At 41.6% G+C, this 18,338-nt stretch overlaps 1 protein-coding gene across 7 annotated transcripts in view; it reads right to left on the bottom strand.

The window, feature by feature from the left end:
* The window catches only part of GNAL (G protein subunit alpha L), a 181,660-nt gene that overhangs the window by 1,984 nt on the left and 161,338 nt on the right, over positions 1-18,338 (bottom strand). For all 7 annotated transcript variants that reach the window (XM_081873538.1, XM_081873539.1, XM_081873541.1 and 4 more), the window contains 6 exons: positions 5,916-5,970; positions 4,714-4,787; positions 3,531-3,589; positions 3,172-3,292; positions 2,677-2,807; positions 123-190 (listed from right to left, as the gene is read on the bottom strand). In XM_081873538.1, coding sequence (XP_081729664.1) covers positions 123-190; positions 2,677-2,807; positions 3,172-3,292; positions 3,531-3,589; positions 4,714-4,787; positions 5,916-5,970 — 508 coding nt within the window. The remainder of the gene's footprint in view (positions 1-122; positions 191-2,676; positions 2,808-3,171; positions 3,293-3,530; positions 3,590-4,713; positions 4,788-5,915; positions 5,971-18,338) is intronic.

Raw genomic sequence — 18,338 nt, 5'->3', positions numbered from 1 at the left:
ATTTCAAGATGTTAACATTTTCTATAACGTTCAAAGATTATACTAAAACTCCTTTCTGGTGAAATGAGTTTATTGATAGTAAATTAACACAGCCAGTCAATGTTTTTTAAAGTGTCACTTACTAAAAATTCATCCCGGATAAAAAACTTTGCTCTTGTAACTTTGGGGTCTTCTCCTGCATCTGGCGTTGCTGTTAGGAACATTAAATAAGTAAGTAGTAATGACATGTAGATATAAAAAAAGGAAAGCATGGTTAAGGCAGATTAGATAAGCATGGGCAATTTACTGCCTTTTATGTATCAGTACAATTTTATGGCTAATACTGTCAAATGTAAGAACATTTATTAACTTAAATAAAACTAACCTCATTTCACACACTTAATCCCCAGAACTCCCTGAACAAGCAACATTCCTTGCAATAGTAACATTTAGGTACATCATTATCTACATTATCTATCTGACAACAACTTATACTTTCGTCATTGTAATATACATCAGCTAAAATATTCCCATGTGGGCAAATGCTCTCTTAATTACTATCTAACCAGTGGTGACTGGTGCTCATTGGGCCAGTAGGGCATAATGCAGGGAGGCCAACAGTAGGTGGAACCAGAGCCAAGGGCAGGTAGAGACCTTTGTACTGGTTTGAGTTCTATAAGGGCAAAACTGAGTCTGGAGGAGGAGGAGGAAGCAGGCAGCCTTTAGGGTAGTTGTGAACAGGGTAGGAGGGCTAGGCATCAAGGTAGGTTTGGTGGGGAAGTGCCCTAACACGACGCAATACGGAGAGGCGTTGGAAGAAAGGAATTGCTCAACAAAGCAACAGTTGTCTGAGATAGGAAGAATAATACACAGAACACATTAACTTTTAAACAAGATAAGAGGATTTGCTCCCAGACTATCTACATTTTGGTTATGGCAATGAAACCTTCATACATGATTCTCATCTGGTGTAGTCACATGGAATGCTCAGTAGTTCAAGGAGCTAAGCAGTTTTCAGTCTAGCTGCTCTTGAGTATTTGTTACTTTGTCTGGTGGAGTTTGGGAAAAGAATCTGGAAATTAAGAAACCCAAAGGGCAGGAAGACCAGAAGCAAGAAGGCTAATGAAAGAGTGAAAAGCAGGCAAGGGACTGAGAAAGATAAATATGAACAAAAATTACCGTATTTTTTGTCCCATAGGGCGCACTGGCCCATAGAACGCACCTAGTTTTTTTTTTGGGGGGGGAAATAAAGGGGAAAGAATTATTTCCCCCCCAGGCGCGGGGCTGGGGCGGGGGATGCCCGAGCTTCCCCTAACCCCAGCCCCCAGAACAGGCTGCTATCCGCAAGCCTAGGGAGCCCGGCGGGAAGTCGCACCGGTCTACCCAGGCTTGCGGATATCTGTCCCCAGAGCTTGTGGGGCTGGCAGCCTCCAAACCAGGTTGGGGAACAGCGGGATGGCGGCGCTGCGCCTCCCCGCTGTCCCCCGAGCTTGTGGGGCTGCCCGATATCTGCACGAAGCCTGGGGCGCGCTGTGCAGCACGCCCCAGGCTTTGGAATGCAGGCTGCTATCCGCAAGCCTTGGGAGCCCGACGGGAACTCACGCGGAGCTCGCAAGGTTTGCGGATAGCTTCCTGAAGCCTGGAGAGCGAGAGGGGTTGGTGCACACTGACCCCTCTCGCTCTCCAGGCTTCAGCGAAAGTCTGCATTCGCCCCATAGGACGCACACACATTTCCCCTTCATTTTTGGAGGGGAAAAAGTGCGTCCTATAGGGAGAAAAATACGGTAGGTAGAAAATGAGATAAAAAACTTACTGAGGCAAAGGGAGACTATAGAAGGGCTCTGAAGGAACAGTGATTAAGATAATGTGGGAGAGGATTGTTAGCAAGGCACCACAAGGGCAGGGATCTACAAATCTGACCTTGATAGTCAGCCAAAATTTGTGCCTGCCAGTGGCCCCACCCCACCTCTGAGGGAGGTGCTGGGCCTTGTTTCTGATATCGTACTGACCTGCAGAGGCATTCTAAAATGTGGGGACATGGGAAGCTACTATTTGTCCCTGTCAGTATTGTCTTTGTTGACAGGCAGCAGTTATCCAAAGCTTCAGACGGGAGTTTTTCTAGTCCTACCTTGAGATATTAGTGATTGAATGTGTGACATTTTGCAGTACAGAACTATGGCCCTCTGAAACTGCATGCGAAGTCAGGAAAGAGCTACCTTTCTGAGCTCTCCAAGTTTGGGAAGAGGAAGGGGTTTGCCAAAAAGGTTGTCTGAGGCAGCAGCTGTTAATTGCTTCTGTCATGACCATGTCAGAGCTGCAGAGGGGACTGGCGTATCTTGTCAGATCTTCTGCTCAGACCTGCTGCGGCAGAAGTAGTGGGTGCTACTGAGATCCCACCAATCCTGAGGATGGTTTGCAGCTCAGCCCAATTGCTGGACGTTTTCACCACTCTTTCCTCCTTCCCTGCTGGTTTTCCTCTCTTAGGTGACTGCCAAGCAAGGCCACACTTCCATTTGAACTAACCAACCTATTGGTTGTCTAAAGGTTTATTAGTGTTATTTGGAACAAAATATATCTTAACTTCTGCGTTGATATATTTACTTTGATATATATGTTATTTAAGGAATTTATGCATGACATTAAAGGAAACCAAAGATTACCCTAGCTACTTAATCACAATGCAGATAAGAAACTCACCATCTTCAGGTACAGTGTAACGTGTGAATTCAGGAAAATAATCTTCAATTTTAGACTTCCCTGCCAAGACTTTTTCAGCCAGCATATCTTGTTTATTCAAAAACAAAATGATAGAAATTGTCCGTAACCACCTGCAAAGACCCACATGTTAGAATAATCTCATACAAACATCATTCAGTGTCCTAATTTCCAACAGCAGCCAGCCAGTTGCTTCTGGCAACGCAGAAGCAAGGCAAGGAAGCTTGGAAGCAGGGGGGGGGGCGACTTGCCCCCCATTGAAGGGGCCTGGCATTACGTGATGCATCCTGCCCCCGCCTGCTGCACCCAGTGATGGTGGGGGATGGGGAGCAAAGAAAGTGATCTTCACTCTCTGCGTATCCCATCCCAGGCCAGTGTGCCAGTGCTTACCTGGTGGCAGCAGAGGATGGAGAGCTAGAAATGCTACATACTATTCCCCCTTCCCAATATAGTTGCTTTGTTGTATGGGAATTTTACCTGTTGTTCCAGATACTTTTGAAGAGGTCCAGGGACTCCCGTAATCTGTTTGTGTTGTTGTCTTCCCTTATGACCATGTTGTAGCTGCTACAGGCCACGACAAAGATAATAGCTGTGACATCTAGAGGAGAACAGAACACCCAGAGAATAAGATTTTTACTGTGTTGCGTTCATTGCCACAGTAAATAAACATGTTTTATGATGGTATTTATATAAATGCAATCTAGGATATACAGACAAAATGGTAAAGATTTCTGAAGGTTTAGAAACTCAGATCAATCTAAATTATGTACACTTACAACATAAAATAAGGGAGCTGGAAACATTCTTAGAACACATAATGTGAATATATTGCTTACCGTTAAAACACTGGATCCATTTTCTTCTTTCATCTCTCTGACCACCTACATCAAACATGCTGTTGAAAAGCCAGAGGTTGTTACGTTTTGGCATGCACAAGGAAAGTTACACTTTGCATGCTATGTTGTTAAACTTCCAAATGAAATGGCAGTATTTATTGCATGAAAAAAGGGACATTCCCTCAGCTTCCCGAAAATAATGTTTTATTTATATACTAACAGATAGTTGGGGAAACACAGATCAGTTGTGAAAAGGGGGGGGGGTCTGGCTGGGAGTGCAAATTTACAAACATGTCTCAAAGGCAAGACCCAAAATGCAACAAGAAAGTGGGCCAAACAAGTCTACTGAGAAAAAGGGCAAGGATCCTCTATCTCAGGCATAGGCAAACTTGGCCCTCCAGATGTTTTTGGGACTACAACTCCCATGATCCCTAGCTAACAGGGCCAGTGCTCAGGGATGATGGGAATTGTAGTCCCAAAAACATCTGGAGGGCCGAGTTTGCCTGTGCCTGCTATAGTGATTCAGAGGACAGAAGGAATTAACTTGACATTCCTACAATACTTTTACAAGGCTGAGAAAGTTATTCAGCTTTACTAGAGTTTTATAAGCACTGTTTAGAATGTAATCATTTTGAGATGCAGCATATCTTTGAGGCCTAAGAACATTCCAGAATATACCAAAAAATTCAAATGGGTAAAAGTATTAAAATGGTTCATTGGGAATGCTTCATTGCTGCAGTCAGACTAGAAAAAAGTATTAACAGCAAACATAGACTAAATGTTAATTAAACTTCTCTTTGTAGTAGCTATCATTGCTTTCGTAGGTATCAAATATAAAAATTCAAAACCCAGGGATTTTAATGTGCTATTTGAATTAGGGCTCGTGAAATAACACTTCTGCTCTTTCATTATCATTATATAAAGCCTTGGAAAGACCTCATCTGAAATTTGAAAGTTCAAGGACCATAATTTACCAAAAGAAGTAAATAACCAGCAATGGCTTGTGCAACAAATGGAGCTTTTGTATACGTTTCAAGCTTTGCTCTTCTCTTGTGCAATCCTGTTGCAGCCCACAAGGTTATTTGAAAAAAATGGTTCTATAAATTTTTTTAAGTCAATTTGGTCGCCTCTACTTTACCATAATGACAAAAAATACAGATTACTACAGTACTAGTGTACTCACTGAAAGTTTACTTTATCTACTTGGAATCTTGTCTCAAAAATCCCCGATGTCAAAACCCTGCACCTCAAGAGATCCTGGAAAGGAAAAACAGAATCAGAAGTATGTAGTTTTTTGGTTTTAAAAAGCACTTGTTTATACTAGGAGTACAGGAGTAGCCAACGTGGTTCTTCCAGATGTTTTGAATGACAACCCTCATCACCCCCTGACTCTTGGCCACTCTGCTGGGTCTGGTGGGAGTTGTTGCCCACAACATCTGGGAGGCATCACATTGTCTACCCTGGACTATACAATTTTAACTGATATATATCAACATTTCAGTGCAACTGATGCACAATGTGAATTGACACACAAGTTTCGTCAGCTGGCTCTCTCTTCCCGGTAACTTCTCAAACTGCACAGTTCTTCCCGTATCTGGCTAAATTCCCTCTGAAAAGGTATGCCTTTGTGTCTGTGCCAGACACCATGATGGCACGTGCCTCACAATCAGCAGTGAAAAGGGCTGATGTGTTTTGCTTCTTGGGCATCAGGAAATGCAAACAAGGAGTTGGGTGATATTTACTTTTTGATACTGGCCAGGATCTGAAGACCTGCTTAGAATCAAGCAAGGTGGAACTATTTTACTTTTGTTCTTTGAATGGCTGCCTCCACCCCACAATACAATAAATTGTTTTTAATCTCCCCCCCCCCCCAGTTTCAAAAGCAGTCTGCCACGTGGCATGGAAGGGAAAAGGTTAAAGCCTCTGTTGTTCACAAAAACTAAATTCACCAGTCATGGATGAAGGACTAGAACACTTCAACAAATGATCTGAGTTCTTTCTGTGAATTGTGATCTCTGAATTTTAAGGAAGCAAACATGACCGAATTAACTCATCATTTGAGACATTCCCCCCACCGAATGGTTTAAAATTAGTATATTTAAAATTAAATGCTATGGGTAGCATCCAGTGGTGTCTGTGCACTCATGAAACAAATCTACCAGTAGAACAGGGACAGAGGCAATTTTTTGAAGCCTGTTCTGGAGGGTCCCTCAGGAACCCAGAGCAGGTTTCAGTGGCATAGAGCATGCAAGGGAAATACCAGACACTGCATTCCTGTTCCACGGACAGTTTTATTCTCTCAGCAGATGGACACCACTGGACATGTTAAAAAAAAATATGAAGATGGCTTACAGTTCACAGCCAGTTGTTTCCCACTTTACTCACCTGATCTGTGGGTGTGTAATCAATCAGACTGACACTGTCTATTCTTTCTAGAAAGCTGAAAGAAAACACAGCTGTTAACCATGGAAAATCTAATATATCTAAAACACCCAATAACAGCTGCCTCATCCCCACTATTATTATGATACATATGGTGGGTAATCTAAGAAACATGGTTAAAGTTGCAGCCAAAACACCATTTATCCAATACTTTTTACAGTACAAGGGCCCCCAATAGAAGCCTATACAATCCAAATGTTGGATTAATTACCTGTCAAGAAAGATGTAAAAGGTGATATTCAGAACTTTAAAAAGCTAATGCAACAAACAAAGAAGTTTAGGCAACCACTATAACAACCCTGGGGATGTGGATGTGCATTGTTTAGTGTATATCTGCAGAAACAGTGCAGCACCTTCACTTTCTAAAATACAATCTTTTAAGAAATCATCATGCATATTTATTGATAGATTACCCATATTATTGGCCAACTAAGAAATTGAGTAGACCCCGTTAAAATGGAAAGACTACTGATTTCAATGGGGCTACTTTGATTAACGAAAGAGCTCACCTATTATTTATATTTGTTGTACGTGGACCATTGCTTGCATTATTTTGCTCAATTCTGGTATTTTGTTAATGTTTTTACTTGAGTTTTAAAATATTTTCCCCGGTAAACAATCAACAAGGTAACGTGCCCTGCATTACTTTTAGATTTAGGAACCCTATGAATCCACCAAAAGGTTTATTTTCACAAGGGATACAGGGCACAGCTACAAGCATAAGACAGGGAAGAACCAAGACAAGGCTCCTAGGAAAGATGTACATATTAGCAGGATTAGCCCTGACTCATATTACCTGAATTTCCAACACCTGTTGCTATGGCAACTGGCTGACTACCAGGAAATAAAAGTGTGGTGTTAAAGTTTTAAAGAAGAGCAGACATCAAGCAGAGAGAAGTGCTAGGTTATTTCCAGTTTCCAGGAAATGAGAAGCTGTTGTTCATTTGCAGGCTTATACGTCTCTCCTCAATAAACCGCTTTAGTTTTGCAACAGCAGTGGCTAAACTGCGGCCTCCAGGTACCAACAACCCCAGCTAGCGTGGTGAAGCATCAGGAATGATGAATGTGGAGTCTCAACATGATCTGGAGGGCAACAGATTACACACACACACACCCTCCTGGTTTAGAGGATAAACCTAAAACCTCTCTCTTTCCCATAATAGTAGAGCTATTGTAATTTGGAGTGCTGGCTGGATATGACTGATTTTCTAAGGCTTATGATGCCACTAAAACAGACATATAGCCCCCCTTCCTGATGCCATATTGTAGGATACAGTTGTGGAAGGATCACACTACTCTGTGATTGGAGCTTCCAACACATTTTCCTTTTGCTCAAATGCAACTACAAGCACTTTTAAGATTTTTATTTGGGCTGTGACACTGCTTTAAGCACAGATGTTTCCCTGACTCCAATCACCTTTCAAAACTGCTGCTAGAGTGGCAACAGAAGAGGTTCTCACATTGTACTGAGAGAAAAGAGTTAACTCCTCCCTCAGAACAATGGCCAGGATCCAAATTGGCAGGGATAATAGCAGCAGCTCTAAGTGAAAATACACAACATTTGGAGATCTGATCACAGATCCTCCACAGCATATCTATTTTGACAAAATCTAGTGAAAGTTACAAGGCAAAGTGAAGATTTGTTTAAGGTTGGAAATGGCAAGGTACTTTGTACTTTACTTCCATGCCAATCCCTCCTCTGCAAGATGAATGTCACCGCCCCCCCATGCATAGTAACAGTGCAGAGGGATGAGCTTTTTGGTAGAAAGGCAATAGCAGCCTCAATGGGACCCTGACAACCTTCCTTCTCACACATACGTATTTAAACCCTGTGCATGACTGGTTGTTCTAAGGCACTTGTTTTTAAACACACACTACCTTTATATGCTGCTCAAAAGTTCTCGTTGCATCAGATGTCTGATAAACCTCTAATGTTAACACACCAACCATATGCAACTTTCCTCTTTAATATATGCAGGATATCTATGTTGGCATATGTAAAAAAATTAATTGCTTGTGCTTTTTCATGAAATCTGAACAACACTTTACACTCAAACATTTATTTGTCTAGGTATGAAACCGCAGTAAACAGTGCTGCCTTTGGCTGCCACATAAAAAGGTTTAACTGACTTCATACAGCTTTTGTGAGAATTCTACAGTTCAATGAAGTAACACATTTTCTTATAAATCAGTTGCACAGGGTTCAGTCGCGCTGTGGTCTAAATCACAGAGAATCCCAAACCGGAATTAAGATTGCCGGAAGAAATATCAACAACCTCAGATATGCAGATGACACAACCTTGATGGCAGAAAGTGAGGAGGAATTAAAGAACCTTTTAATGAGGGTGAAAGAGGAGAGCGCAAAATATGGTCTGAAGCTCAACATCAAAAAAACGAAGATCATGGCCACTGGGCCCATCACCTCCTGGCAAATAGAAGGGGAAGAAATGGAGGCAGTGAGAGATTTTACTTTCTTGGGCTCCATGATCACTGCAGATGGTGACAGCAGTCACAAAATTAAAAGACGCCTGCTCCTTGGGAGAAAGGCGATGGCAAACCTAGACAGCGTCTTAAAAAGCAGAGACATCACCTTGCCAACAAAGGTCCGTATAGTTAAAGCCATGGTTTTCCCAGTAGTGATGTATGGAAGTGAGAGCTGGACCATCAAGAAGGCTGATCGCTGAAGAATTGATGCTTTTGAATTATGGTGCTGGAGGAGACTCTTGAGAGTCCCATGGACTGCAAGAAGATCAAGCGTATCCATTCTTAAGGAAATCAGCCCTGAGTGCTCACTGGAAGGACAGATTGTGAAGCTGAGGCTCCAATACTTTGGCCACCTCATGAGAAGAGAAGACTCCCTGGAAAAGACCCTGATGTTGGGAAAGATGGAGGGCACAAGGAGAAGGGGACGACAGAGGACGAGATGGTTGGACAGTGTTCTCGAAGCTACAAACATGAGTCTGACCAAACTGCGGGAGGCAGTGGAAGACAGGAGTGCCTGGCGTGCTCTGGTCCATGGGGTCACGAAGAGTCGGACACGACTAAACGACTAAACAACAACAACAACAGGGCTTGTCGATGAGAAGGTCGGCGGTTCAAATCCCCGTGACGGGGTGAGCTCCCGTTGCTCAGTCCCTGCTCCTGCCAACCTAGCAGTTTGAAAGCACATCAAAGTGCAAGTAGATAATAGGTACCGCTCCAGCAGGAAGGTAAACGGCGTTTCCGTGCGCTGCTCTGGTTCGCCAGAAGCGGCTTAATCATACTGGCCACATGACCCGGAAGCTGCCTGCGGACAAACGCTGGCTCCTCGGCCTATAGAGTGAGATGAGTGCCACAATCCCAGAGTCGTCCGCGACTGGACCTAATGGTCAAGGGTACCTTTACCTTTAAATGTGCATAGGATCATGCCTTAAACAGGTTTGCTAATTTAAAAAGTAATCTTAACCCTTGGCCACAAACATTCCTTGCAGCAAAGTGAGCTGTTTGTCCAGAACATAAAACCTGGGAGAGAATTTTGAATCAAGTTATATGGCTGAGAAAATGGGAAAGACAAACAAGTCAATCCTGCCTGCCAACAGGGAACTTCCTTTCCCTGTGCATCTCACTGTGTTTTCCTTTATCACTTTGCTCTAACATGAACTAACGCTGCAATAAACTGCCCAAAACAGCAATAGTTAGAAGGCTTCTGAATCTATCTTAAATATTTCACATTTGTTAAAGAGAAAAAGGCCAAGATGAACAATATTATTTAGCTACTGACATTATTATATCTATCTTTAGATTTCTAAGTATCTTTAGTAAGTTGCCTTGGAAACACATCTGACACTTTCTTTGACAAGCAATCTTAAAATTTATCTTATGTAGGCAGAAAACACAAAAGTGCAGATTTCAACCTGCACTCCCCCCCCCCCCCCGTTTCGAAAAGGTTTGGAGCTAAGGTTTCACACATCAAAAGAAAATGGATATTTACTTGTGAGGAACCCCTTCTAAACTGCTGAAATTGAAAAGCCTGGAGCATGTGCTTAATACTACCACAGAAATCAATGTAATGTGAACAGTTGTAACTGTTTGGTGTGTGATTGATATGTGTATATATAGAGAGAGAGAGAGAGAGACAGAGAGAATTTTATAGAGAAAAGTAAGGCATGCTTTTTTTAGAAAAAAGATATGCATAAAAAGGATTTTTTATTTGAAAGCCCTAAACAACCTTGGCCCTGTATACCTGAAGGAGTGTCTCCACCCCCATCTCTCAGCCTGGACACTGAGGTCCAGCGCCGAGGGCCTTCTGGCAGTTCCCTCACTGTGAGAAGCAAAGTTCCAGGGAACCAGGCAGAGGGCCTTCTCGGTAGTAGCACCCACCCTGTGGACTGCCCTCCCATCAGATGTTAAGGAAATGACTAATTATATAACATTTAGGAAACATCTGAAGGCAGCCCTGTATGGGGAAGCTTTTAAGGTTTAATGTTTTACAAGGTTTTTATATATGTGGGAAGCTGCCCAGAGTGGCTGGGGCAACCCAGTCAGATGGGCAGGGTACAAATAATAATAAAAAATCCTAATCCTAATCTCAACATCATCTTTACTATTCAAAGAAATCTTAATACAATCCCAGTAGAAACAGGTTCATTGTGAATGATTGGTTGTTAGAAACATGGTACCTTTCAAAATGCTACCAATCATACAATCTTAGACACCAGCCTTGGGGAATCTTTAGCCTGCTGGGCCTAATTTGCCTGGTATAGGACTGTTTCAGGCAGCCTTTTGAAATGTACCATGTTTGGAACAGATGTCCAGTGCTCCACTCAGCAAAATGAGCATTAGGGGTGGCTTACCACATTTTGAAGTAAGTACTGTAATACACATTACCATCTAATGAAGGCCCCTCCTGCAAAACCATTAAATTCAGAGTCTAAAGTAACTGTACCACTGAAAAGATGACCAATCCCTATCTGAACTCTACAGAGACGCCATATTATATAGCCTTTCTATCAGGCTGCAGCAGAGTTGGGACTGCCGGGTCTCTACTGTATGCTCTGCTGAAAAATCAGCAACTTTTGGCTCCTCCTTTCTTTTAACTGTTTCAATTCCAACTGGTTCTTATAAGAACTTTGTAGCTAATAAGATGTGGCTGAGGTTGGATTTTCCTTCCTTCCTTCCTCCCCCACCGCCCAATCCCTTTCCCTTTGATTATGGATTATAACAAATAATTTGGTCACATGGACAAAACATTTGGTCACTAGAAAACTGCATTTAAAGTTCATCTCTGCTTTTCCAAGCACCCAACTCCCTTTTCATTATACTTTAAGCAACCTGCAGAGGGCAGCAATAACTAAACAAAATGTGCCAGCTCACATTACATTTGGGCAAACAACAAAACTGCATTCTAAATAGTTTACACCTCTGGTTTTCAGTCTAGTAAGGTAACAAACACCTTTAAATGGATTCAAATTCTAACAGCCATTTAAAATAAAATTCAGTTTATTTGTTGTAACCTATTTATGTAACTGTTAAAATGGGTAACTCATGTTACATATAAGGGGGACAAGTTTCCGTATCTCAGATGTGAAATTACGAGTTTTAGGAATTTGTCCAGAAAGTATTTTTTTGTTTTACTATGAAAGTTTCAAATATTGAAATTTTCACTTAGTATTTATTTGCATTGTCACACATAAAATAAATCCTCAAGCCAGACAGCCTTGATTATAAAATGGTTGCCAGTTTGTATCGGCTGACTAGATTTAGTGAGATATGGGCGCATGAGATTTAAACAAAAATATTTTACTTTGAGTCTACAACAAAAAACATATTCTCCAGCAATTCTAGAGACTTGCTGCAGCAACACTGTAGAATGTCTTCACTGAAAGAAATTACAAATGTATTCATTAAACAATATTTCAGTAACACAAAGAGAGAGGCAAACTATGATTCTAATATAGTCAAGCTAGGTTTCTATTAGTAGGTATTAATTTGTGACAAACACATAATTAAATGCTTCACTAACATGTACCAAATTATCTGTATTTAGGATTGGAGATTAAAGAGCAGTTTAGGGTGCTTTACCCCTGTACACCTCAGGGGATAAACTTCCTCTGAAGGCTCTTCAGAGATCGCGATCTAAAGATCAGACAAAGTGATTCCTCTTTCAATGAGACAGGAAATGAGAGCAAAATTCCGGCAGGTTCCAGGTGCTCACTCAGGGTCATGTTTCCATTGGGAATCAAGACGCAGTGAAGGCTGTCCTGTCTTTTAAAATGGGCTTTATTAACATATTTTTACAACCTGTGCACAGATGGAGAGTGTGTGGAGTTGACACCATTCTCATTTCAAGAAGGCCCGTCCTTCACAGCAGCTCAGTGCTGCATTCATAGGCTTTCTAAGTGCCATCTCTGTGCCTCTTGTCCAGCTTGTCTTCAGCCAGCCCTCATGGCATCTGCCCTTCAGCCCCAAGTATAAAGTTCTCTCAACTTCCTGCTTCTCCTTTCCAGAAAACCCCTTGCCAAGCAACCCCTGTCTGCTCACCCATTCTTCCCGCTATTCCAAGCCCAGTTTTAAAAGATGACTATTTCCCTGTAATTACGTCATTGCTCAGCATAACCCTAGCCACCTCCGTTGGCACAGGCCCAAGGATTTCCCTGTGATGGGCTATCAACACCTTTTGCCATGCTTAATGACTTTTATCCCAGGTGAGGCCCTGGCCCTGGAAAGTGAGCTTAGTCTGTATTTTTCCACTGGCCTGGCATCTTCCCTTCAGTACTCAAAAAATCAGCTAAATTCCACCCTTTTATTAATTTCTAACATTCACTAATTCTAGCAGTTATAGGTGCCCTTGCACCCCCAAATTCTGTTACCCCAGATCTGTAACATTATTGTCAGAAAGGGGTGGAAGCTATCAGCCTGCCTTGGGAACTCACAACCTTGCATCTGGGGAAAAAAGCCCCTCAAATACATCATCCTTTTTATGAACTGCAATTGGAAATAGCAATGCTTCCCCATTTTCGGGAACCTCAAACATCAGTGCCCTTGGTGACACCAGCTGTCATTATTCCAAATTCTGTTTTCTATTTAGCAATGAACTCACTGACTGGCAAAAAGACCATGTCTACTAGCCTCCAGGGAGGTTCTGGAAACATTCTCTTTTAACGTAATAATGTTCAAAACTATTTGTCATATTTGACTTAAGTTGGCATTTAAATACAGAAGCAGTCATCGATAGGGGTGTGGATTTGGGGAGAGTTCATTCTACAGCTAAATTTAGTGTATAAACCATATTTTAGCTCAACTGATATTTTTGGCTTCTGAGCCAAATCATTAACCCCTGTCCTTATATAAACAATATTAAGATTTATATCTGGAAAACTGTCTTTTACACAGAGAGTTTAGAAGACTCCCACGGTTTCAAGGTTAAAATGTATATCTACAGCAAAACTATTCACATGGAACCCTCAGGATTCCTACTGCTGTTACCACACAATTTCCAGGCCCAAAACCCACAAAAAACAACACACATGCACACAAAACAGGCAGGGAGGGAAACATCATTTTGTAATATCAGGTGGTGATGAACATTTCTTGCTAATTGGTGCAGGAACTGTTTAAAGCTATTGCCAATGTACATTTAAGCCAAATTTTCTCTCCTCTGAAATCGCTTGATTCATATCTGCTGTAAATTATTCAGAGTGTACCCAAAAATAGAACTAATACTATTCTTATTATTTCTGTAATTTAAAGGTTATACAGGCTTCTGCAAAATGAAATCACTTGGGGCTCCATCCAACTGAGTTCAGGTGTAACAGCTGCGCACAGCAGTAGATCTCAAAGCTTTCCCACTTGCCCCCAGTTACACGAGCAAGCAGTCTGAGGGGGCATCATTATGGAGTGGGAAATCCATGCGTGTCTCACATATTTTTGCCCAGCCTTCCATGTACATGCCATTCATGTTACTCATGCTTCAGATTATGAGGAACCTGTGTAGCAAACAGAGGGAGGACTAGTTGGGGGACATGGGAGCTATGCCTGGACCTCTCATTTCCAGCAATGCCCTCTCATGCCACCTGCTGTGCCTCTGGGGTGGGGAAACAGGGCTCTGTTAACTTTGGGGGGGGGAGTCTTGGTATGAATGCTGAACAGTATAAGTTCACATAGATAACTTCTGTGTAAGTCATTTGTATTCTCAAGCTTTTTAGCAACTTGTTCTAAATTGCAACACAATGGAATCATACTCTCAGTGAAACCGAAGCTGCAGTTCAAGTTCCGCTCACACATACTCTAGCATCCTATTTCACACTTCCTCAATAAATTCTAGGCAGTGCAAACTGTGTAACGTGTTGGGGACAGGAAACATCCTCTTCAAGTCCCTCATCGTGCTGTAATGAAGGACTGCTTTGCGTTACAGGACAGGATTCATTGCTGGGAAAATGCAATTATTTCAGGGGCTAATGTAATGTATGGAATTTGGCTGTGTGGGTGTCTTGGATGTGTCCTGTATAATATTGACCATACAGAAGCACTGATAGATGACTAGTAGCACAATTCTCCCTTGCACCATGCTACACGTGACTCCTGCTCAGTCTGTACAACAGACACTGGCAGGCCAGATGCAACTGATAGTCTTAAGGCGCAATGGAGAGAAGGCCATGTCAGTTACATTTGCAGCATCAAGTTTTAAGACCTTGATTGGAGATATAAATTGAACTTATTGAGGGTGAAACTGAGACTGAATCTGCATGTTATAGAACACATTCCTCAAAAGATAAGCCTGCAACTCACAAAACAACAACAACCTTGAATTGAAATTCTTAAATCATCTGGAACATCTTTCTTCTCAAGCGATTTAAATAAATCTCTGTGTGTGTCATTTTATAAGCTATAAATACAGGAAATTCATATTATTATATGTCAACAGAGTTGCCATAGTGCGTAAGACATTAGGGTTACAAATGCAGAAGTGAGGTATTCACTTTGCCCAGGCATTTTATATGTTGATATGTGAGTTTATGTTACCACTAGCATTGATTTTAGGGATTTTAACATTTACTGCTGCTGATAATGTTCTGCTGTTTAATGAATTAATTTTCAGCATCACACTCTTTCCATATATGAGTCTTACTTCTGAGCTAGCATGTTAGAATATGGTTACCAGATTTTTTCTCAATGAATCCGGGGACACTCCTCCCCCCCCCCCCGAAGCTGAGTAGCAACAGGGAGTCAGTAGTGGTGATGGTGAGGCAAAAGACCCTGGGCCCAAGCACACATGCATATTGTATAAAAGTGCAAAGCCCTTCTTTCGCACCCCATGAAACATAAAAAACTGGGCAATGGCACGCCACCCGCCCTGACTCCTGAGCCTTCCCTGATCTCCTTCCCCCTTTGTTTTGACAGATCAGGGGAGGCTCAGGAGTCACAGGCAGGCGTCTGTTGCCCAGGAGGGGCCAGCCTGGTAGTGCAGGTGGCTCTGGCTGGCTTCAGGAGCTGCTTGCTGCTCACTGCCGTGGCGCAGGAAAAATGGCGGGTGCAAAGGCAGCGGGCAGCTCCTGAAGCCAGCCAGAGCCAACTGCGCTAACAGGCTGGCTCCGGACGGTTGAGACTGCTGCTGCCATGTTTCCCGGCGACAGATTTGCAAATCTGGGGACATTCCGGGGACGGAATTTGTCTGGGGACAGATGTGCAAATTCAGGGACTGTCCCCGGGAACTGGGGACGTCTGGTAACCCTATGTTAGAAGTGTTGAGAGAGAATTCAATTAGTCCTAAATTCAGATTGAATATCTGCAGTTGATTTTCCTGGCTTAGGATTTTAAAAGTCCAAAACAATTATGTTTTATATTAAAATCTAGTATACTTAAAACTATATAATGAATTATTTGTTATTTATATCAAACTGCACCACTCCAATCAGAAAGTACTATTTCTCCAAACTGGTTTTCAAATCTAAAGCTGCTACAGGAATTTATATGAAATTGTGGTGCTGCTTTTTAATAGTCTTCCAAGTCTATTTAAAGAGCCCGTTATATTAAATAATTCTATTCTTTAAGACTTCACATAAGAAAAATAATAGCATTGCAGTATCACAAAATAGCATAATTTATATAGCATCACAAAATAGCATAATTTATCTGCTAGAATAGTCTGGAGAGCATTGCTCCACTATGGGGAAGTGATGTGACAACTGTTTAATTTGTCAGAAGTGCAAATACACCACCACTGAACAAATGTGGTCTGTGATGCAAGTTTGCACATTAACTTCCACCAAAATATTTAACATACATATTGCTGAAATTGCAGAGCCTTAAAGGTCTTGCAATTTCATCTTCCTTCCTTTTCCTTTTTATTGTATATAGTACATACACAAAACTCATTTAATTGGCTGCCACACATCCAGATTTTCGGACATATCTGGAATACTGCTTACTCTAACAGTGTCCTGGCAGAAATCAGTAAAATGCCTGGGAAAATCTGGAAGCATGGCAGCCCATGTCAGCAATGACATTTCTGCCAATTTTCCATAAAAATAGCTCAAAAATGGCACACGCACCCCGATTTTGCCCCCCAAAATTCAACAACTTTTCTGTCTGGATTTTCACTGTTTGAAATATGGCAACCCTAATTGTGAATATGAAAAACTTCACAATCATACTATGTTAAACATTTTATATATTTATTATAGAGGCAGCACACTACTTACACACATTTAACGTACACACACTTAACTCGAGAACGGAGGGTGGCAACATGAGAACGGACCTTCTACACAGTGGCTCCCCATCTGTGGACTGCTCTCCCCAGGGAAGTCTGCCTGGCACCTTCATTATATACCTTCAGGCGTCAGGCAAAAATGTTGCTTTTTAACTAGGCATTTGGTTGATTTGATTGACATTCTATGCCCTTTTAAAATATTTTTTTTTGGGGGTGTGGGAGTTATTGGGTGTTTGTTCTTATTCTGATTATGTATTTTGTGGTTTTATATTTTTATTTTATTCTGCCCTGAAACTTCCAGGTATATAAATTCAATAAATAATAATAATTTCAACTTTACATGCTTGGCGATTGGCCAGTTGAAATAGCACAAAAATCATGGAAGGTGGAGAGTTCTTTTTGAGCTGGGAAACTCAGATTTGCTTACTCAGCTCTAGGGAGGCTCTTGGGTGTCCTGCAATATCTCATGGGAGCATCCTAGAGCCCAGTAAGCAAGGCTTGGTGTGTGTTTGTATGTGACCCATTATGAATGCCAGCCCCAGAAGATAAGGATGGCTGTGTAGGGTCAGTTTGAAGGGTCTTGTCTCACCGTACACATTTTTGCATATATGCGTCATCCCTGGAATGTAACCCTCACACAGATTGTGAGTGACCCGTAAAATATATAGCATGATTTTTTTAAAAAAATACTGTTATATTGTATAGGTCAGATTTCCTTTTAGCACAGACTAACAAACCACTTTGACAGAAAGAGCCTAACTAGGGGAGGGGGTCTGTGAAATACAAAACAATTGGGGAAATGTTTAATGTCAAAGGTCTGGATATCAGGAGTTGCTGAATACTACTTTTTAATAATACTGACGTTTCTCAGTCTAACAGGTAAATTATCACAGAAATCATATAAAGGGCCTGGTGCCAGTCCATTGTGGGAACAGCACCTGCGCACAAAATGATCCTCATTGCATATAATATGAGACCTAAGCACATCAACCATTATGGGGAAATGGGTGAACTATATGCATTTCAGTCATTCTCTTCCAACCCACTCCCACTTCAAGCAAGCAAGCAAAAGAAAGACTGGGGTTGCTGCATGTGAGGTGACCTGTCCGTCAAGTAAATCAACTCCACTAAATGATAATAAAGAGTGGATTCGCTACTGTAATACAGTACTTAAATCTTGACAATTATCTTAAAGAGTTTAAAAATACTTTTTCACCGGCAAAACTGGTGTAGCTCAGGAAATAAAACACATGGATCCTCAACAGTTCTTTTATTACATAAACAACTAAACTGTCACTTAAGTCTTACACAATGATATATTGTCCCTTGCTTGGCAAGTTACCGTGCTTTCATACTTCCCTAACATATACAACCCTAATATTGGCTAAGGAAAGTACACAGGCATTCCTGCTTTTTTCCATCATGAAATCTTTTCAAATTTTAATGTTGTGAAATAGTGAGGTAACGCTTCTTGGTAATTTTCTTTTACAGGGTTACTGTACAGGTGAGCAACTTATTGTCTTTAAGGAAATATTAGGTATCCCTCCTGGCAAACTGTTTTCAGTTATATAATAACAGCAAAAGCTTCTGCAGGTCTTGTTTGTCCAAGCTCAGCTCTCCAATTCTACTTGATAAAATGCTTCTGGCTTTCATAAGCCATTCCTGTGCCCTACATT

The sequence above is a fragment of the Podarcis erhardii genome (genome assembly GCF_964252035.2).
Source record: "Podarcis erhardii genome assembly, chromosome: 8".
Classification (NCBI taxonomy): Eukaryota; Metazoa; Chordata; class Lepidosauria; order Squamata; family Lacertidae; genus Podarcis; species Podarcis erhardii.
The sequence above is the reverse complement of the archived record's forward strand: the minus strand, read 5'-3'. Positions and strand labels throughout refer to the sequence as shown.